Below are 20,708 nucleotides of genomic sequence, written 5' to 3'. Positions count from 1 at the left end.
GATAGACTTAAAATGACTATCATTTTACTGAAACAAGTATACATTTTAATTTCAAAATTATTTATCTTAATCTATTCAAATATTTACAAAACAGATGGTGAAAAAATGTTGTCCGTCCTCTTACAATGTCCAAGTAATTATTTAATTTAATAATGAAAAGAAATTTTCAGCCAACTCAACTAAAAACCTAGATATGATACAGAAGACCATCACTCAATAGTTTAACTAATTAATCATCCTCCTAATAACATCTGGGCCTTTTTCATTATTGCCAAAGGTTTTCCCCATACAAAAAACTTTTTCATGGGACTAGCAACTGCCTTGTCAACTCATTGTCTCGTGATAATCAAAAGCCACAAATAAGGGAATTAGTCTCTAGAATGTTACTTAATATAATTCTTAAAAATCCAGTTCTTAAAGTTAGTACTCTTTATAAATTGGGAAAATGGAAGATTTCTGCTCCCTCGGTGAAAGAAATATCCTGCTTTCTATTTTCCTTAAACAGCTTTTGTATTAGTCTATTCAATTTATTCTTACAATCTATTCCCACACAGCTTAAGAACTTACATCTTAGCTCACTGTCCTAAAAACTCTAGATCATATTTTAAATTCCAGTTTAGAAAGCTTCTCTCCTTCAATATATTTACAGCTTTTTATCTTGGACTTCTCTGGGCCTCATTTTATCATCTCTCTTTTAAAAAAAAAACTTGTTAAAAATTGCCTAGAAAAAATGTCTTTTACTTTTATTTATCACTTTTATATTTTGTCTCTTACTGTGGTATCAATTTCTTTCATATTAATGTTTTTCCCTTACTAAGAGAAATAGAAGAAATCATCTGTTATGAAAAAATTCAAAGCAATGAGACACAGAAGAAAAGACAAAGATTTGGACACCGAGACCAAATTTGAACACAGCCTCTTCAACCTTCCATTTGCATCAAGTCCTGTAACCTCACTTGATTGCAGTTTCCTCATCTTTAAAATGAGGCTATTGGAGTAAGCAACCTCTAAAAGACCTTTCAAAATCAATGATGCTAATTATTTCTTCCAATTTCGAGTTCCCATATGAATTTATCTTCTCTTTTCCTCTATCCTTTTCACAGATATTCCAAATAGCCTTACCATAATTAAACCAAACAAAAAACAGAAACAAAAACCAACTAGACAGATCCTAGTCATGATAATATGGTTCTTCTTAGGAAAACAGAGTTCAAATAGAAAAGTTTTTGAAAACAATGTTACACAAAATAGTAATCCAATTTGAGGAAATATTGTCACTGGAGAAAGGTTGATATTCAAGTCAGCTTTTCCTTCCTAGATCTAGAGGTGGGATAATAGCATTCTCTATAACATACATGCACATACATGTGTGACTACTGGCATACAAGAGGACAGACAGAGGAACGTCATGCCATAATTATGCTGAAGAAAAAGAATGAGGTAAGCTGACTTCATCACATAAAGATGGAAAGGGCAACTTCGGGGTATCACAGTTTTACACTTTGTTTATACAATTTCCCATCCTTATAAAACTATCCCTTGAGTTTTAAATCCACTCACTGTTGTAGCCACTGCTGCTGCTAGCCTCTGCCGGCGCCGTGTGGTGCTGAATTGGCCCTTCGGAGGTGGCCCTTCCTGACAGTGAATGGAAGAAGAGAAGGGAGGAGATAACAAGGAATGGGAAAGGAGATAATGGGATATGGGAGGATGAAAGATGATCAGAGAAGGGAGAGGGAGAGTCTTTAACTGAATTTTACTTTCACCAACCCTTAACATTAAGAAGAGCTTGACAGCATCCATGCTGGTGAGAATAACCTGCTTATTCTCACTGCAAGATGCCTAAATGTCTCCTTTATTTGCTGAACAAACCCCTTCCCCCACCCTAGAATTTGAAACATTATGAATTGATGTGTAAACTCTGAGATAAACAAAAAAATTAAAAATAAATTTGAGTGTTATTTTCATTCCTTAATGTGATGTTATATGAAGTTAGGAGGCAAAGATGCTATGAAGTACCTGAAGTTTCAATGGAGTTGATTTTAAAATTACACCTTAGATCAGCAACTGATTACTATCATGAATGGTCTCCTAGAAGCCTAAAGGATCTTGGAAAGTTGAGAATGGGGAGACAAAAGGACTAGTTAAGAAAGATTCTTATTCTCTTTCTTACTACCTAAAAATATCCAGTACCTTATAATGAGATTTTTTGCATAGTAGTAGGTTTTCTAGGAAGAATAGGATAGATCCTGCAACATAATAAAAGGTTTAGGTGCCTTCGTAAGATGCAGAAATTTCTACATTAAACTAAGGGAAAAACTGATTCAGCCAAAGATTTTTCAGGGCACAGAGTCACATGGTGAACTCTCCTCCATGTCAATAATTCATGCCTGAACTTCATAGAGTGTAGAATCCTAAAAGATTTCACTTGGGTAACTGACCACACACTCCTTTTCGCTCTTCTATTTGGATCAGAAAATGAACCCCTAATTACTTATAGCCCTTCCCAGCTATGAGAACTAATCTCATTCTAAATTTAAATAACCTCACTTCTTGGATGACCTGATAGATCAACTTCTCTGGGTTTTAACAGAAAACAAAAAACCAACCTAATTTATTTTATGCTATCTACTGTGATTGTAGAATAAAAAAGTTACTCTTAAAGTCTTATATAAAGGTTTTAGCCTAATTTGAACTTTCTCAAAAAATTCCTCCTTGTGTCTACGTGAGTGTGGGTGTATATATACAAATACATAATTACATACATATATATGTATATATACACATATACACATGTATAGTTACATCCACACAAAATTTATTTTCATATAAACTTCCTGATCCAGAATTCCCTCATACTTAAGGTATCAAAAAGAAGTAAAGAACTTATTCTGACCTTATAATGACAATGTAATCTAAGCAGCTATCAGATAGAGGGGAGCTACAAATGAATCATTCACATCTAATTATTCACTTCTTATTGTTCATGACCTCCTTCCATCACAACCACATCCCTTTCTTAGTTACCTACCACATCTAGGTATCTAGCATTCAATTCATGCTGCTAAAGTGTCAAACATTATCAACTCTATTTCACACTGGAGCTTTCTTCCAGGTCCTGCATTTCTGTGAACTATTTAAAACATCCACAAATTGCAATTGTATGACAGTCTTAAGGTTTCATTAAAACAAGAAGTCAACTGTGGGAGACAGAAGTATTTCTCCAAAAAACTCACTCCTACAGGACTCCCTAGGACAAGTTCTGCTTTGCTTTCCACTGACTCATGCATGCTCAGAACCACAGGGGGCTAAACTCCAAACAGCTTCTTGAAAAAAATATGTATATTCACATATATAACTTAACTAAAGAGCCCCTTGCATTGAAGTAATTAGCATAATTTGACCCAATCAGAGAAGAACATAATCACCTAAATCACCCACGCACACATTACATTCAAGTCCACATTGGCCCAAGTCTATTAATTTGAAATATAATGACACGCTTCATTAATTCACTCAAAACAGCTCCTACCACAGCTGTGCTCAATGTAGTCCATTATAAATAAAGAACTTGAATATCCAGATGACCCTCAAAAAAATAACAAACAATAGAGGGAGATGGAGGCTGTAATGTGAACTGCAGAATTATCTCAAATTAATGGATTTCTGGAATAACATTAACCAATGTGACCTTGAAAGATAAAGGCCAGAATTTAAGGATAAGACAGGGAAAAGGTGATAGAGACAGATTTCTCAATCCTTTAATGATTTTTACAACAGTTAATTAACAGTGCATGATTTAATATTAACCTTAAAAATACCTGGAAAAAAACAGGTGAAGCAGAGTAGGGAAAAAAAAAAAGTATGCCTTTCTAGCAAACCACAAACTCCAATTTCTGAAAATCCATAGCTAACAAAACAAAAAATGACAACTCAACTTTATTATTTCCTTAATTCCATCCTTTTCCCATTTCCCATCCCACCCCTTCCACTATGCAAACTTATATGGCTAAGAAATAAGAATGAATCTTGAGGCTTCTAAAGCAGTCTTGTTAGTCTGTGGATACTAATGAGAATATCACGGCACTATGGAAAGGTACCCAAATTCAGCAGTATTTCTCCCTTAAGATATACTTGGTTTTACCATTCAGAGTAGAATGACAGATAATTGGCTGGATACTGCCTAAATCTCCCCCCCTTCCTTCCCCCTCCTCTTTTTTGCTTCTACCTGAAGAGTAAATAAACCTCTCACATTTAAATTTACATCATTTCTCCAACCCCCCAACCCCTTTCAGTTACTGGCATAAAATTCTTTCACCATTTCTCTTAAGGACTACTTGACTAATTTTCAGCAACTTCTACGCAGCCCCAATCCCTTCCCCACCCACTAAGATGGCTAAGTGTGAATGAAGAAACTGTCCTATCTTTAAAATTGTTCCCTCTGAAGATTTATAACCCAAAACAAATCCACATAATTTAACTTCTCTTCTTCATTTGAAACATGGCCTGTGACTAAGAGTGAGACATGCCTAACATAAGGATAAAACCTGGCACCTGTATTCACTTTTCTTAACAAAACCCATGAACTACAAAAGGAATGGCAATAGACCTTCCAGCATGGAAACCAGGCTGATTATACAGGGCTATCAATTGAAAATCAACTCAATTCAGTGAACAACCTGTAAATAAGGAAGCTTGGAATGCAAGTGAGGGGTTTTAAAAAATGTATATTAATTTGGCATTTGCTTCTTTTGTTTGTTTCATGTTGATTGATGAAATGCAGCCACTTTCTCAGCCAAGCAGTAGGTACATCCACAGGTTGTTTTTATTTGTTTGGTTTTTGTTATGAATCACAAAATGCTTCAAAAGCTCACAGGAAGTCAAACTGCCAGAACTCATCTTACACCATTTTCTTGTGAAATCATTTGGAAGATTTTTGTTTTTATAGTATGAATTTTACAAACAAAAGGAAAATCGCACAAAAATTACACAACAAAGGGAGACAGATGGATTTCTCTGACAGAAGAAAATCTGACTTTTTAGTACTTCAAAAGATTTATTCTCTATAAATCAGATTAGTAAGCAAGCAAAAGAATATTAGTTATAAAATCAGAATTGGAACAAAACATTAGAGAAGGATGATTTTGTTATTTGTTAGACAGCAACAATTTTGAAAAGGGGTACTTTTTGATTTTGTTATATTAATAATAAAAAAGAAAAGCTGAATGACAAGCTCAATCATTTTTACAGTGTTGAGCTGAACAATGAATGTGCTCATACAAGGTAGGTTGGCTGATGAGCAAATGCTTCTGCAGCGGTCCCTTACGATATAGAAAGTTAGGATTCCCTGATGGTAAAGGCTCTTTCTACATTAAATTTCAGTAAGCATTTATCTATAGAAATAGATATTCAACATCTCATCTATTTAATAATGAGTAGACAACAATCATTCAAGAGCCTCTTACTAAAAAAAAAATAACTACAGTTTTGTGTTCTAGTTTTATCATAGTTCATAAGTACAAATTTATTTTTTGGTTACCAACATTCTGAAGTTTTGTCTAAAAGGCTAAGATGGGATGAAAGAAAAATCCATATTAACTACAGATTAAACAAAGGTGATCACTTTTGATAAGTAAAAGTTTAAAACAAGCTTTTATCATTAGATTACTGATGTTAAAACTAACTAAATTCACAAAAGCTTCTTGGAATATGTAGCAAGAAATAAAAGAACTAACTCAAGCATAAAAGAAAACTTTACTCATAACAGAATGGCACCTTTTATGAGGTTCAGCCGCTTCAGAATGTCAAAGGAAAACTATTCTATAGAGAACAATTCAATATGTTTTGTGCTCAATGTGAATTACCAATAGGTAGATCAACATTAATTTTTCTTTATTATATTACCCTAATAACATTTGTGAGTTACGTAGAATTACCAAGATGACCACATATACAAAAAAAAAACCAAACCCACAAACAACCCACCAAACATACTTTGGTTCTAATGCATGAGTGAGAAAAAGGAGTCACTTTTAATAGCAGTCAAGGACCTGTGTGACTGGAAGGAAGGTGGTGGCCTTGACAGAAAAAGAAAAACTCAAAATGGAAATGGGTGTTGGAAGAAGTCAAAGAATGAAACGCATTATAGGGATCCAAAAATTTAAAATAATGTGGATCTCCACTTGTTGGGATTATATCCTTTAAAAGAGGCTTAAATGAAACTGTATGAAACTTTCTTTTTAAAAATTGACATTTATTTTGTGACACTTTATGCTAGTCTATGTAAATGGGTGTCCCATAGCCTTGGATACAAAGTAACAGGCTACCTCACCTGGCTGTGAACACTGGCTGATGTGTTAAACTGATATCATTAAGGAAAAGGAAGGAAGAAAATAACATGAATTCAGTACCTGAAGTTGGATTTTTGCATCTTTGCTGACGCTTTTTGTTCTCCATCGTCTTGTGACCCGCTTGTCTTTCTTTGAAATATCTACACAGTTAGCCTACATTACACAAATAGTTAAAAGCAACAGAGTGCTATTAAGTTCACACAGATGACACAGGTATAGACAAAGAAAGCACAGTAAGTTAGTAAAGAATCGTTGTGTTAGATACTTATACACAAAACAACAAGGAGAGAATACCAACTCTGGTGCCCGCTGGACAGACATCATAGAGCCCAAAACTTAACGCCAAATATTTGCTATTAGGCAAACTAGACACAGTATTTATTATAGAAGGATACTAATTCTTTCAGCATGAAGATAGTTACCTCTGAGACTTTGCAAGTTATATTCCCATAATAATCACAGCTAATGTAACACAGCACAGCTATCGCAACACAGCACAGATACTGTTTTCTTCTAGATAATTTCAGTCAGCGATAGATTATTTCAACATCTAATTTCACAGTCTAATTATCATTGAATTATATTAAGATCTAGGGGGGTGTTTAAAGATTCCAGATGCCAAATTACTCTTTTTTTTAGTTGTCTTCATATATTCATTTACCTATTCATGAAAAGGCCATTGAAATACCACAAGAAACATTTATGATGCATTTACCTGCATATCAGTGAAGTTTGGTGCTGACTGAGTTCTTTGCAGTATTTCCAAATTTTGAAGGAGTTTGCTAAGTTCCACAAGGTTTGATTGGCAGTGTGCAAGATCTAATGAAAACAAGAAATCAAGATGTCTTAGTACTGAGGAGGTGAGAAGACACACAGATTTCGGAGGGGAAATCATGCCAATGGAAATGCCAAACAGCAGCATCAGAAGGCAAATTCAAGCGAGGAAGAAACAGAACTGGCAGTTTCTCTAACAAGCTACAAGAATCATAGAAATATATATCATTGCAAACCATTCCACAATTAAAATCAAGCCTGGATCATATGAGGTCATCAGGACTGAGTACCTTTGAAATCTTAGAAAACAATCTGACCGTATGATTACTTTTTAAAATAAATTTTTATTGAGGTCTTCTGTTTTTCCACCATCTCCTTCCCTCCTCCTCCATTCTGAGAGAGTTATCCCTTATAAAAATAATTAAAGGAGGCAAAAAACCCAATTCCTCAAAAGTAACCAACATATCAAAAAAAAAAAAGTCACTTGTTATATGCAGTGTTCCACATCCATGTTTCCATACTTCTGGAAAGAAGCAGGTGGAGTTGTCTTTTCCCACCTGTTCTGAGGGGACAAATGTGACTATTTAAACTTTGCAGCATTCAATCTGGATTGTTTCTGCTCTATATGTACCCACTTTAATGAATGAGAAAATGGAGGAAAAATACTCAAGGTTTTGGTAAAACAAATCAAGTTTGTGTAATCCATGATGCTTCAACCTCTAGTAATTCTTCTTCTTCTACTACTACTACTACCACCACCACTGAGGTTGCTGTGGACTCTCTCTATAATGCTTTTCATACATTTGTTCCTCAATAGCGATCCTATCAGCTGTCCAAATGTCAATGGTTCACAAAGTATGAGAGTGGACTAGCAAGTGAGTGAAATGAAGTGTAGTTTTATAAAAGAATGGACTAGAAGGCAAAGGCTTAAGACAACCTTATTCTGCCCAAGTTTTGGTCTTGCAAGAAAGAAGGAAGGAAATGAACATTTACTAAGCATCTACTATTTTTGGCAGGCACTGTACTAAGTGTTTTAAAAATATTATCTCATTTGATCCTTATAACAACCAGGGAAGTAGGTGCTATGAATGTCCCCATTTTATAGTTGATGAAAGAAAAGGAGGCACACAAAGGTAAAGTGACTTGCCCAGGGTCACAAAGGTAGTAAGTGTCCAAGGCCAAATTTGAACTCAGGTTTTCTGACTCCACCCATGTTGCCAGCTAGCTGCCAAACAAATATTTATTAAGGTGCCTATCACACGCCAGGCATGGTGCTAAATGCTTTGTAAATATCTCATTTGATCCTTTTGAGTTAGGTATTATGATTATCTCCATTTAACAGTTGAGCAATGGTGACAAAGAGAGATTAAGTGACTTGCCCAGGGTCACACACTTACTTGGGGCCTCCTGCTAAAAAAAAAAAAAAAAAAAAGGTGATGCACACACATAAATAATGGGTGTGTGTATACGTATTCCAAGGACATTATTCAGAGCAGTACAGGATTATCCTGTGCTTACTAATGATAACTCATTGAAAGGAGCAGTCTCAGGGAAGGTTTTGTATCAATCATCTTTTTCTGTTTTCAGAATTAATTTTAATTTTAAATGATCAAGGTTGTACTGACTAAGTGAAAGGAGAGATTCGGTTAATTAGAGGGTTTTGAAATCATGAAATTCATTATTAGTGTTTTTATTGATTTGGATTTTCTTAAGTTCACACGTCAGCTCCATAAATTTATTACTTGTATGAACTTGAGCAGTTTACTCAAACCCTGTGAGTTTATTTATTTGATTCAGCTGATAAAAATCAGGGGATTGGACTTAATGGCCTCTAAGGTTCACCTTTATATCTATGAACCTGTGATTTAAAAAACAATGCACTCAAAAACAAACTAATATCAGTCTTGCTGATTTTTTAACTCAGTGATAAGATTTTTAAAATCTCATTTTTAAACAGGTAGTTTACCAATTAACTTAATTAGTCTTGAAGTTCTATTTTTTTTTTTTGCATTTCAAGAAAAAGCTTTTAAACATTATTTTATGACACCTCAAGGCCATGACAAGTCAAGCCCTTTTCTAATCATGAACAGGTCATTTATATCCAGAACTGTGCTAAGTATGCAAAACTAAGAGGTAAAAGTTTCCTAAGAGTTTACTAGACTGTCATAAGTTCTGCCTTTAGGGCTTTTCCTCTGATAGGAAGAAAACAGTAAGTACCCAGCAAAGCTGAAACCTGCCATCAAATAAACTGCTTATTTTCTCTAGTTTACAGTATCTTTCCACTAATGTGAACTACAATAATGAAGACACAGGAAAAAGAAACTGCCAAAGTGTCGAGACTCCCATTAGTGAAATGAACATTTAAGATACAAAGGTGACTTCCAGGTACTAGTGCATCAGGAACAAAACATTCAAACTACAATGGCTAAGGGAAAAAGTGTCTCTTTGGACACTGATAAGCACAGGAAAATGGAATATAAAGAATCTCTCATAAAAGTTGTTCACATAATTAAATACAGTCTAGAATACAGAGACATCAGCACTGACTTACTCCATTATAAAAATTTAGAACATGCCTTTGGGCCACTGAAGTTTAATAGTAATTACTTTTCTGGATGCAAATTATTAACAACCAACCAGAGAACATGCCTGTGGAAAGCTCTGTTAACATGCAGAACTATTTTGTTTTTTTCTTGGCTAGTTTGTTTAAATTGTAAATACATACACTAGTTAAACACTGAAAAACTAACTAATTTCAATTATCTACTGAATGTCAAAGGCTTCCATTTTCACATTAATCCAGAAAGTGAAAAAATTTTTATAGCAATGCATAATTTAAAAAAAAAAATCTGTATCTAGATTTCTAAATTGGGTCTGGTTTTGCTTGCAACATCTGTGGGAAAAAGCCCTAGATCCTTACTGAGAGAGAATTCAAAAGTGGACAAGCATTTTGCATTCTATTTGCACCAGGACTCTCTTCATACAGAAGATGCATTCCATTTGTAAGAAATTTTGTTATCAGAAACCATATTTGAGTGATGATTATTAGGTGAGTCTTCTAACCTCTCTGGGCTTAAGTCTCCTCATTCATTGGTCAAATCTAAATCTCTGTGGACCAAACTAAGATGCTATCATTCTACCCCAAATTCTATCTTATCTTTTAAAGAAACATAACAAGACGATGAAGTCCTTGTGGACAGAGACCCTATTTAATGGAGCTGAAAGGCCAGGGTTTGAGACTAGGCTCTAAAATTTACTAGCCATGTGACCATGATCACTTAACTTCTGAGTTTCAGTTTCCCTGCCTATAAGAGGGGGATACTACTACTTGTTGTTCTAGTTCATTCAGATGACTACTTATTGTTTGATATCTGAAATGTCCAGTACAGTGCTAGGTATATGGGAGGTATGCCATAAACATTTGGTACTCATTTTAGTGACTGTTCTTTAGACACAAAGTGGTGCCATCATGATAGTACATAAATAGAGGCTGCGGCTTATAATTGCCAAAACAACAGCTAGGTTCTTCCAAGGGGTAAAGGGCAATATTAGAATTTCTATTCTAGAGAAAAGGACACAGGATTTAGCATAAAAGAAATTAATGTTCCAGTCCTTGTTCTGCCAAAAAATATTTTTTATTTTGGGGTAAGTAACTTCTGTGCTCTGTAATTCCACATCAGTAAAAAGGGGATGATACTTGGCCCAGTCAAGTCATAATGTTGTTGGGAAGAAGAAATTAGATAAGAAATGTGAAAATAGTCTGAAAAGCATAAAATATTGTTCAAATGTGTAGTATTAGCCCATGAAATATGGATATATCTAAAATCAATTCAGAGATAGTCTAAATTGAGTTACTTTGATGAAGATTCACACTGCTTTACATTTTTACCAAATAAATCATGGAGAATAAAAAATTTCTAGCAGAATGAGCCAATAAAAGGGAGAGACCGAAGATACTCCAAAGTGGAGAGTCTTTTAGAGTTAGAAGGAACCATAACTCCTTGACCAATGTATGGATTTTTTTAATAATATCTTTAAGCTCTGATGGAACAACTCCGGTGACCAGAAACTTACTTTTTCTATCTTTGACATAACTGCTTTTCAAATATTAGGTAAGATGTGATCACTAGATTTAGAATAATCTTCAGATCCTTCAACTCATCATGTCATGCTAACACATTGGCAATTTCTTTCAGTTTCATGCCAGCCACAAATCTGATAAGTCTACCTTTTTTCCCCTCTGATATGGTTATGTTCAGGAGCACAGGTCAGAATCCTACAATGATGCAAGAGACTTCCCTCCAAGTTGATCTCAATTTATTAATCAGCAGTCTTTAAGTTATTCAGCTAGAGTTAAAGAGCAGGATACGATACTGAACTTTAGGACAAGACTTCAAAAAGTACAAAGGCCAACTTGGGAATAAAGTTCTTCCCTGACACTTGAAAAGAATGAATGTAGAAATAGGTATTTTAACATCAGAAACCCAGGTGAGGAAGTTGCCTCAGTATTCTCAGGAAAAGAAGAGATGAAATTAGCTGCTCTGTGTGGAGAGGGTAGGATTAGGGGCTGCTTAACATTATTGGAGTGGTGAAAAGTTTGAAATAGAAATTAGGATATGGACCCACAAACCACAGAACGGCAGAGGGGACTAACCCAGGGCGAATTCTGCACCCAGAGACCACGGAATATTGGAGCGAGGGAGATTTCTGTTCCGGAGAGACCTGCAAACCTCTCGTGGGGGGTCCTTCGCGCCGTGGACTGGGCGCCGGGGCGGGAAGAAGAGAGCAGCCCTACCGCAGCAGCGACACCGTGAGAAAAAGATCCGAGAGGGCTACGGGACGGGATCTCCAGAGGCCACGCAGGTCCCCCCACCCACAGAGGGACCTGCAAACCTCTCGCAAAAGGTCCGTCGCGCTGCAGACACGGTGCCCAGCCCGGACCTGCAGCGGCAACGGCGGCCGCGGCTCCGAGAGACACAGTTCTGAGAGGGCTCCGGAGGCGGGATCTTCAGCAGCGGCACAGGCCCCCCCACCAACAGGTGACTGACGGGGGTAGGTGAGAGAGTCTCTTTGGCGGGTTGAGAGGGGAGTGAGGTGCCCCCATGGCTCGGGCCCCCCCGGGAGGTGGGGGCTGAGAGGCGGCTGCGGACGGGGGCTCCCCAAGCAAGCGGGAGCCTGGATCCATTGTGGAAGGTCTGTGCATAAACCCCCTGAGGGAATTGAGCCAGAGAGGTGGCCCTGCCCCTGACCTCAGCACCTGAACTTAATTTAACACTGAATAACAGCCCTGCCCCTGCCAAAAATCCTAAGGCGGGAAGCAGCATTTGAATCTCAGTCCCCAAATGCTGGCTGGGAGGACCAGGAGGCGAGGTGGGTGTGAGGAGAACATTCAGAGGTCAGGCCACTAGGTGGAGAAAATGCCAAGAAAAGGGAAAAGAAATAAAGGGTACTTTATCGGAGAAAAAACACTTCCTCCCTTCCTTTCTGATGGGGAGGAACAATGCTTACCATCAGGCAAAGACACAGAAATCGAGGATTCTGTGTCCCAGCCCACCCAATGGGCTCGGGCCATGGAAGAGCTCAAGAGGAATTTTGAAAATCAAGTTAGAGAGGTGGAGGAAAGACTGGGAAGGGAAATGAGAGGGATAAGGGAGAAGCATGAAAAACAGATCAGCTCCCTGCTAAAGGAGAACCAAAAAAATCTTGAAGAAATTGGCACCTTGAGAACTAGCCTAATTCAGCTGGCAAGGGAGGTGCAAGGGGCCAATGAGGAGAAGAATGCTTTCAAAAGCAGAATTAACCAAATGGAAAAGGAGATTCAAAAGCTTACTGAAGAAAATAGATCTTTCAAATCTGGAATGGTACGGATGGACGCTTTGGACTTTTCGAGAAAGACAGATATCTCAGAACATACCGCGCAGATTCGAAAAATGGAAGATAATGTGAAATATCTTATTGGAAAAACAACTGACCTGGAAAATAGAATCAGGAGAGACAATGTAAAAATTCTGGGACTACCTGAAAACCATGATCAAAAGAAGAGCCTAGACATCATCCTCCATGAAATTATCAAGGAAAACTGCCCTGAGATTCTAGAACCAGAAGGCAAAATAAATATTCAAGGAATCCGCAGAACACCGCATGAAAGAGATCCAAAAAGAGAAACTCCTAGGAGCATTGTGGCCAAATTCCAGAATTCCCAGGTGAAAGAGAAAATATTGCAAGCAGCTAGAAAGAAACAATTCAAGTATTGTGGAAATACAATCAGCACAGTACAAGATCTGGCACCCTCTACATTGAGGGATAGAAGGGAATGGAATAGGATATTCCAGAAGTCAAAGGAACTAGGACTGAAGCCAAGAATCACCTACCCAGCAAAACTGAGTATAATACTTCAGGAGAAAAAATGGTCTTTCAATGAAATAGAAGACTTTCAAATTTTCCTGATGAAAAGACCAGAGCTGGAAAGAAAATTTGACTTTCTAACACAAGAATGAAGAGAACCATGAAAAGGCGAACAGCAAAGAGAAATCATAAGGGACTTACTAAAGTTGAACTGTTTACATTCCTACATGGAAAGACAATATTTATAACTCTTGAAACATTTCAGTATCTGAGCACTGGGTGGGAGTACACACACACACACATGCACACACGCACACATACATAGAGACAGAGTGCACAGAGTGAATTGAAGAGGATGGGATCATATACTAAAAAAAAAAAATGAAATCAAGCAGTGAGAGAGAAATATTGGGAGAAGAAAGGGAGAAGTTATATGGGGCAAATTATCTCTCATAAAAGAGGCAAGCAAAAGACTTATTAGTGGTGGGATAAAGAGGGGAGGCAAGAGAAAAACATGAGATCTACTCTCATCACATTCCACTAAAGAAAAGAATATAATGCACACTCATTCTGATAGGAAAACCTATCTCATAATACAGGAGAGTGGGGGACAGGGGCACAAGCAGGATGGGGGGGAGGAAAGAGGGGAGGGCATGGGGAGGAGAATGCAATACGAGGTCGACACTCATGGGGAGGGAAAGGACCATAAGAAAATAGAAGTAATGGGGGACAGGACAGGATGGAGGGAAATATAGTTAGTCCTATACAACACAACTAGTATGGAAATCATTTGCAAAACTAAACAGATATGGCCTATATTGAACTGCCTGTCTTCCAAGGGGAAGGGGTAGAGAGGGAGGGAGCTAAAGAAGTTGGAACTCAAAGTGTTAGGACCAAATGTAATGTTCTTACCACTGGGTAACAAGAAATACAGGTTAAGGGGTCAAGAAAGCTATCTGGCCCTACAGGACAAAAGAGAAGACGGAGACAAGGGCAGGGAGGGAAGATAGAGGAGAGAGCAGATAGGTCACAGGAGCAATTAGAAAGCTTGGGTCTGGGGGGGGGGGGAGGGGGAAAAAAGGGGAGAAAATTTGTAACCCAAAATTGTGTGAAAATAAATGTTAAAAGTTTAATAAAAAAAAAAAAAGAAATTAGGATATGCTAGAGAATAAACAAGAGATGAATAAAAGGCCTGCTGATGTACACTGAGTTCAGGTTTATAATATGTAAAATAGCGTTAGCTCTGTACTTTCCCCAGCAACACACTATATGCCAGGTACAAAATAGGGAAAGCAGATGGGAAAGTCATTCAGCATCCTGAACTGGTAAAATGGTAGGGGGGAAAAAGATGATGACATGAAAGAGTTGAGAGTGTCAGTGAAGACAAATTTGATGATCATGGAGTTCAGGCTATCTATGGGTTTAAGTTCATTCAGAAGGGAATAAATAGATTGGGCAAAATGGAAGGGCTTAGGTGAATGGAGGTCACAGGGTGAATGTTGAGAAGGTATGAGGGACTGAAAGAGGTAACAAGGGGATTGTGCTCAGAGAGAGGGAGTACCTGAAGTAAAGAGAAAGAATTTGTAAGTACCCTGAGAGCAAGGACTTGTTCTTCTGCAACCCTTTCACTACCTTATCAACAACGAATGTTTGTTTAAATGAGAGGAAATGTGTAGTGGAAAGAGCATTGGATTTGGAGTCTGAGAGTAGGCTTGGGTTCAGATTCTAACTTTGGTCATTTATTGCCCATATGACCTCGGGCAGGTCACCTGACCTGTCTGGGTCTGTTTCCTCATCTGTAAAGTAACTAAACAAAAAAAAATCACTAGTCCCTAAAGTTCATTGATTTTCTATGACTTGTTATCAAAGACCACTGACCTTCTGCACATCTGTCCATTTCTTCAGAGTCCTGTAACCAAGCTGCCACTTTACTCTGACCAGTGGTACACGTTGCAGGGAGGCTGTTACTGCATGGTATAGGTGGCTGCCATGGGAAACTGTTCTGCGGTACCTGATGTTCGTGAAACAGACAACATTTATGAACAACAGCACTGATAAATGAGAGAAATTACTGAAGAGAGTAAATTTAAGTGTTATGACATACAGTGGCATCTTCTATCTTTCTTGTACATTTGCAAGATAAGACAGAACCCTCTTTCACAGAGATGCTGCCATGTGTTGAGCATATATGCCAAAATTCACAAGTAACAGTATAAAGAATGTTATTAAAATATGAAACATTGCCCTATGAGGTTACCTGCAAAATAGCAGTGAAGGTAAAAAAAAAATTTAGAACCACAGAAACAGGAAATTAAACTGCAAGGTCCTTAAGGGCACAGCAATAGGCAGGTGTTCCCCCATTTCCAAAAACCCACTGCCTGAATCTGAGAAACTGCACAGTACAGTGACAAGAAGACTAGAGGCCAAGACTAGAGGTTCAAATTCCAGCTCTCCCCCTGAATACCCTGTGTGACTTCAAATTGTAGAGCTCTTCTGGAAAACAGACTAGGTGGTCTTCTAAGATCCCTTTCAGATCTATGGTCTCCAAAACTTTGACCTAACTTGGTGACCACTGAAATTTGGTAGGTTTCTAGTCACAACTGGGAAATCATCTGGAGGTAATGGGAAACTGAGTGGAAGACAGAGAAAGAGAGAGAGAGAGAGAAAGAGGAGGAGGAGGAGGAGGAAGAAGAAGAAGAAAAGGAAAAGGAGACACAGAGCCATAAAAAGAGATACAGGGACAGAGAGAGACACAAAAATAGAAAGGGGCAATCAGAAACAGAGAGACGTAGAGAAAGCAAAAGAGACAAAGAAGGAGAGGAGAAGCTGAGAGAGACAAAGAAAGGCTAAGACAGACGTAGAGGCAGAGAAAGGGGGGGGGGAGAGAGAGAGGGAGAGAGAGAGAAAGAGAGACACAGAATGAGAATGAAAATTCCTCAAGTATTTTATCTATAGGCAATCTCTGCATGGCTTCTGATTTATGCACACTAGGAAAAGTATTTTAACGGGTAGTCTTAGGAGACTATACCACTGTAAGCTACATCCAACACATCTTCCATTATCAGGATATTGCATGGAATAAATAATCTATATGAAATAGCTTTTTGAAAATAGGCATTAAGGCACCCTGTGAAAAGGACTGAACCACGTTTTCAAAAAAGCTGTAGCCATTTCAAATCCGTCTTTGACTCTAATATTCAATTACAACAGATCACTCCCCTTTTAAATCATCATGAACTCAATGAAATGCATGCTTAGCAAACTCTGGCTTATTTATTATCCACAGAGGGCCACAAACCAATTATCATTTCCGAGACTCATAATTTGATACTTAGGATGCAAGCAGACTGATAAATAGCTCTTTTCCTTTTTTTTATTACATTCTGATAAATGTGATGGAAATATTTCACTAAGCTAAAGCATCGAGGTATTTCACTGGAAACTAGAATAAGGGGCCTGCTGTAGAAGTCATATAATTTTCCTATTCTAAGTCAAAAAAAGTAGAATGAAACTGGTTTCAAGTCATTTTTCTCTGGAATCACCAGGGCAACAACAGTAGCAGTAATGAAGGCACCCTGCCCTTGGTCATCTCATATCAAAGACAGAGGCAGAAGTGAAAAAAAAAAAATCACTTGATGACACCAGTATTACCCTTTTATATTTAGAAAAATCCATCTGCGGTTGAATTATTTTTCAGGAATTTGGGTTAAATCAGGGGGTTTATTCCAAACCTTGGTTGAAAAAGAAAAAGAAAGAGGAACACATAAGTTTAGGGCTCTAACATATGCTTCTTGTGATGAGTACCATTCCATTAAGTTCACTGCCCTGCTTCCTAACATCCTTCCCATAGGATATTTTTCATCATAGCAACAGTTCATATTAACTTAACCTAGCACCCACATGATAGTGATAACGAAGTTATGTAGTCTGAGACACTTTGGGGAATTTGAGATGTAAATTAAGCAAATCTATTCAAGTCACAAATGTAACATGGCAATGCAACTCTCCTGTGGCATGGATGGGCCTGTGATGTTTCTAACAGTGAAGATGATGATAGCTAGTATGGAAATAATGCTCTATGATTTACATGTTATCTAATTAAAACTCTCAATAACCATGGAAAGGGGTGGAGAGGAGGTAAGTGACTTACCCAGAGTCACACAGCTAATTAATGGGAATTAGCTGTTAAATGATCATTGGTAACCTTGGAGAATACTGTTTCAGGAAGGCAGGGAGGTTAGAAATGAAAATGTTAAAAAATGAGTCAGATAATCAATAGCATATCACTTGTCTTCTCAAGGGATGGAGTAGGGAAGGGAGAGAAAGAATTTGGAGCTCAAAATAAAATAAAGAAAGTTAAAAATGTTTTAAATTTTAAAATGGGATTAGGAAAGAGCAAATAAAATAAAAATGTATTTAAAAATTAAAAGTATATATTTTTAAAAAGCAAGGAGCCAAATGTGGGGAATTTGAGGCAACAAATGTAGATGACTCTACGTTTGACAGGGAAAGAGAGTGAAGGGTTTTAAGGACAGAAGAGCCCTGGACATGTTATGCAGGGAATGCAAGGGTGTGTTGGTAGTGTTTAAAAACCAGCTCTCTGAAAAAAAATGTACCTATGATATACTTTTAAATTTAAAATGTTAATTAATTATTAATAATTTCTCCATCACTTTCTTAAGGTCAAATAACAACAAAACAATAACTTAAGCACTGATTTGTATCATTTGCTGATTTCTGAGGTTTAAATGCCATACTGAAAATGAGGCAGTTTTAATTGTCTCAATTACATCCTCGAATTAGGAATTTTTATTAGATTCAGAAAGATCAAAGAGAGGGAAAATAAGAAAGGAAAGGATAAGAAGAGCGTAAGACAGAGATAGAAGATAGAAGATAGAGAGGAAAGAGAGAGAAAGAAAGAGTTAAAAGGAGACGAAAAGTGCGAAAGAGAAAAAGAGAGAAAGAAGGAAAGTGATATCGATGGAAGGCAAAGGAGAGGGAGAAGGAGAGGAAGATAGAGAGGGAAAGAAGGTTGATGGTCAAAGCAAAAAGGTTCTAAGGGAGACAGAAAGGGACAGGTATAAGTAAGTGGAGACCTTGGAAAACAAGGGTTACAACTCTTGCAGAGGAAGGAAAAGCAGAGAACAGGTGAAAACATGGAAAAATTTAAGTTTAGAGTAAGAAGAAAAGGAAGCTCCTGAGAGATGGCATCTATTTTCTCAGAAAAGTAGGAAGCCAGGTCCGCTGCTGTGAGAGAGGGAGGAGGAAGTGTTGGTAAAGATTGGAAGAAACAAATCTGAACAGCTGCTATGGGGAGTGGAATACACAGTTAATCAGTGAAAAAGAAAACACAGCTAGCTGTCTTGAGGGTTGAGTGGAGATGATGTCACATTTGGAATTTGTTGGCATTGTTGCCAACTTTCTTCAGTTGTCCACAGAAATATGCACGTTAGTTTATAATCAGACAATAAACACTTATTAAGTACCTACTACTACATGCCAAGAGCTGAGTAGGCACTAGGGTGGAAGAAAATGTTGCTGGTGGTGGACTATTTAGACATTGTAGCTGAGTCTAATAAGGAATAGGTCATGTTTCAGAAATTACACCCGTAAATGAGGCTCTTGGAGGTTTTCACTAGCTTTCCTAGAATTTTGGTAAAACCACCAAAAGTTAGGAGTTATCTCATTTATGTAAAAAAAAGAAATTTCATTTCAACCTATTATTGTAACTGATTTTGCTGGTATATAATTTCTACTGTCCTTGACTGACCCAGATTTTAGAGTGGGAAGTTGATTTTCATTTTCCATTACTTTATGAGTTGTGTCATCTTTATGTAAATGTGTAGAACAATAGAAAGAATGCTGATCTTGGAGTTAGGAGAACTGGCTTAAAATTTTGACTCCAACAATCTCAAATGATGTCAGCTTGGGTAAAGCATAACATCTGAGCCTCGGTTTTCTTATCTGTAAAATGGGATTGGTAATACATGCACTTGCTCCCATGAGAGGCTTTGCAAACTATAATGCACTACATACATATGGGTAATTATTATGCTTTGTATCATTTCCTCTGCAAATTCAGGGCAGGTTTCCACAAAAGTAAGGCTCACCTTTCCATCCATAACTGCAACATTAGCAGCTGGTGAAGATTCTGTTGTGGAGGTTGAAGGAAATATGTGAAAGCTTGCATCTCTTGGTGACCTTACAATTTCATTCTGACGGTATAATCGGTGGTGGCGGAGTTTGGAGACCCACCCATCAAACCAGTCCTGGGATTTCACCTAAAACAAAAGCGAAAAGAGAAGGGATTCATTCTTTCATTACTTCAGATTAACCTGATGAAGACGTGCAATTTCCCAAAAGAAGTAGAAGAAAATTCTATTTAAAGACTGGTTACCTTTAGATGATAAATGTGCTCTTCAGTGTCAAGGTCTATCCGCCGAGCTTTCTTTTTAATTGACATAACTGATAAGCCAACATCAATGCTCCCATGAACCTTTCCTTTTTGAATCTAAAATCAAAAGACATTTAAGTAGATTGGAAAAATAATCTAATTATATATGTTTCTATATCTAATTTTACAAAAAGGAGTTCGGTAGTCTTTCACACTTTTAAAGAAAATGAGAACATACTTCTGTTCCAGGGAAATAAAATCGAAATCTTCAATCTGAGAAAATTCAAGATGGTTTTCCCATTCCCTTTTTAATAAACACATTGATCTATCTGCTATTAATTTATGCGATATAACCTATAAGGTCAATTTTTCATAACTAAAGATCTAAAGTTAAGAGCTCTCATTTTTTTCTTTTCTTATAAGAAACAATTTAACAGATTGTCTTCAAGAGAAGGCCATCAAAGAGAGAAGGTCTTTGTGCTTTCTTTAGCCTCTGGTAATCCCCATTAAACTTCTGCTATTGAAATGGGGAGTCAAAAGCAACATGTGATAGGTGGGACCAGAAAATACAAACAGCCTTGCCTTTGGGTTAGCATTTTCATGATGCTTTTTGCTTATTTCTCCTCTTTTTCTTCCATTCTGTTACTTCATTCATTTAAAAACATTAAGCAATTACTGCATCCAGAATCCTCAGCTAAGAAGATGCAATGTTTAAATGGGGATGCTGGGGAATAAGATACAAACTGATGAAAATAATGATCTCCAAATCCCTTCCCCCATACCTTCTTCTTGCCTCCAACTTCTCTTCCTCTCTGGATTATGCCTCATATTTCTTTAATAATTAATAA

The 20,708-nt window shown here is 37.3% G+C and overlaps 1 protein-coding gene across 10 annotated transcripts in view; it reads right to left on the bottom strand.

Annotated features, from left to right (window-relative positions):
* Window positions 1–20,708, bottom strand: part of OSBPL6 (oxysterol binding protein like 6) — a 265,398-nt gene that overhangs the window by 53,882 nt on the left and 190,808 nt on the right. For 7 of the 10 annotated variants that reach the window (XM_072612433.1, XM_072612440.1, XM_072612439.1 and 4 more), the window contains 6 exons: window positions 19,864–19,977; window positions 19,577–19,747; window positions 15,345–15,477; window positions 7,063–7,166; window positions 6,408–6,500; window positions 1,561–1,635 (listed from right to left, as the gene is read on the bottom strand). In XM_072612433.1, the coding sequence (XP_072468534.1) occupies window positions 1,561–1,635; window positions 6,408–6,500; window positions 7,063–7,166; window positions 15,345–15,477; window positions 19,577–19,747; window positions 19,864–19,977 (690 nt within the window). The remainder of the gene's footprint in view (window positions 1–1,560; window positions 1,636–6,407; window positions 6,501–7,062; window positions 7,167–15,344; window positions 15,478–19,576; window positions 19,748–19,863; window positions 19,978–20,708) is intronic. The other 3 variants (XM_072612438.1, XM_072612442.1, XM_072612441.1) reach the window with 2 other exon arrangements.

This window comes from Notamacropus eugenii, chromosome 5 (genome assembly GCF_028372415.1).
Source record: "Notamacropus eugenii isolate mMacEug1 chromosome 5, mMacEug1.pri_v2, whole genome shotgun sequence".
Taxonomy (NCBI): Eukaryota; Metazoa; Chordata; class Mammalia; order Diprotodontia; family Macropodidae; genus Notamacropus; species Notamacropus eugenii.
This window is presented reverse-complemented; position numbering and strand designations above follow the sequence as displayed.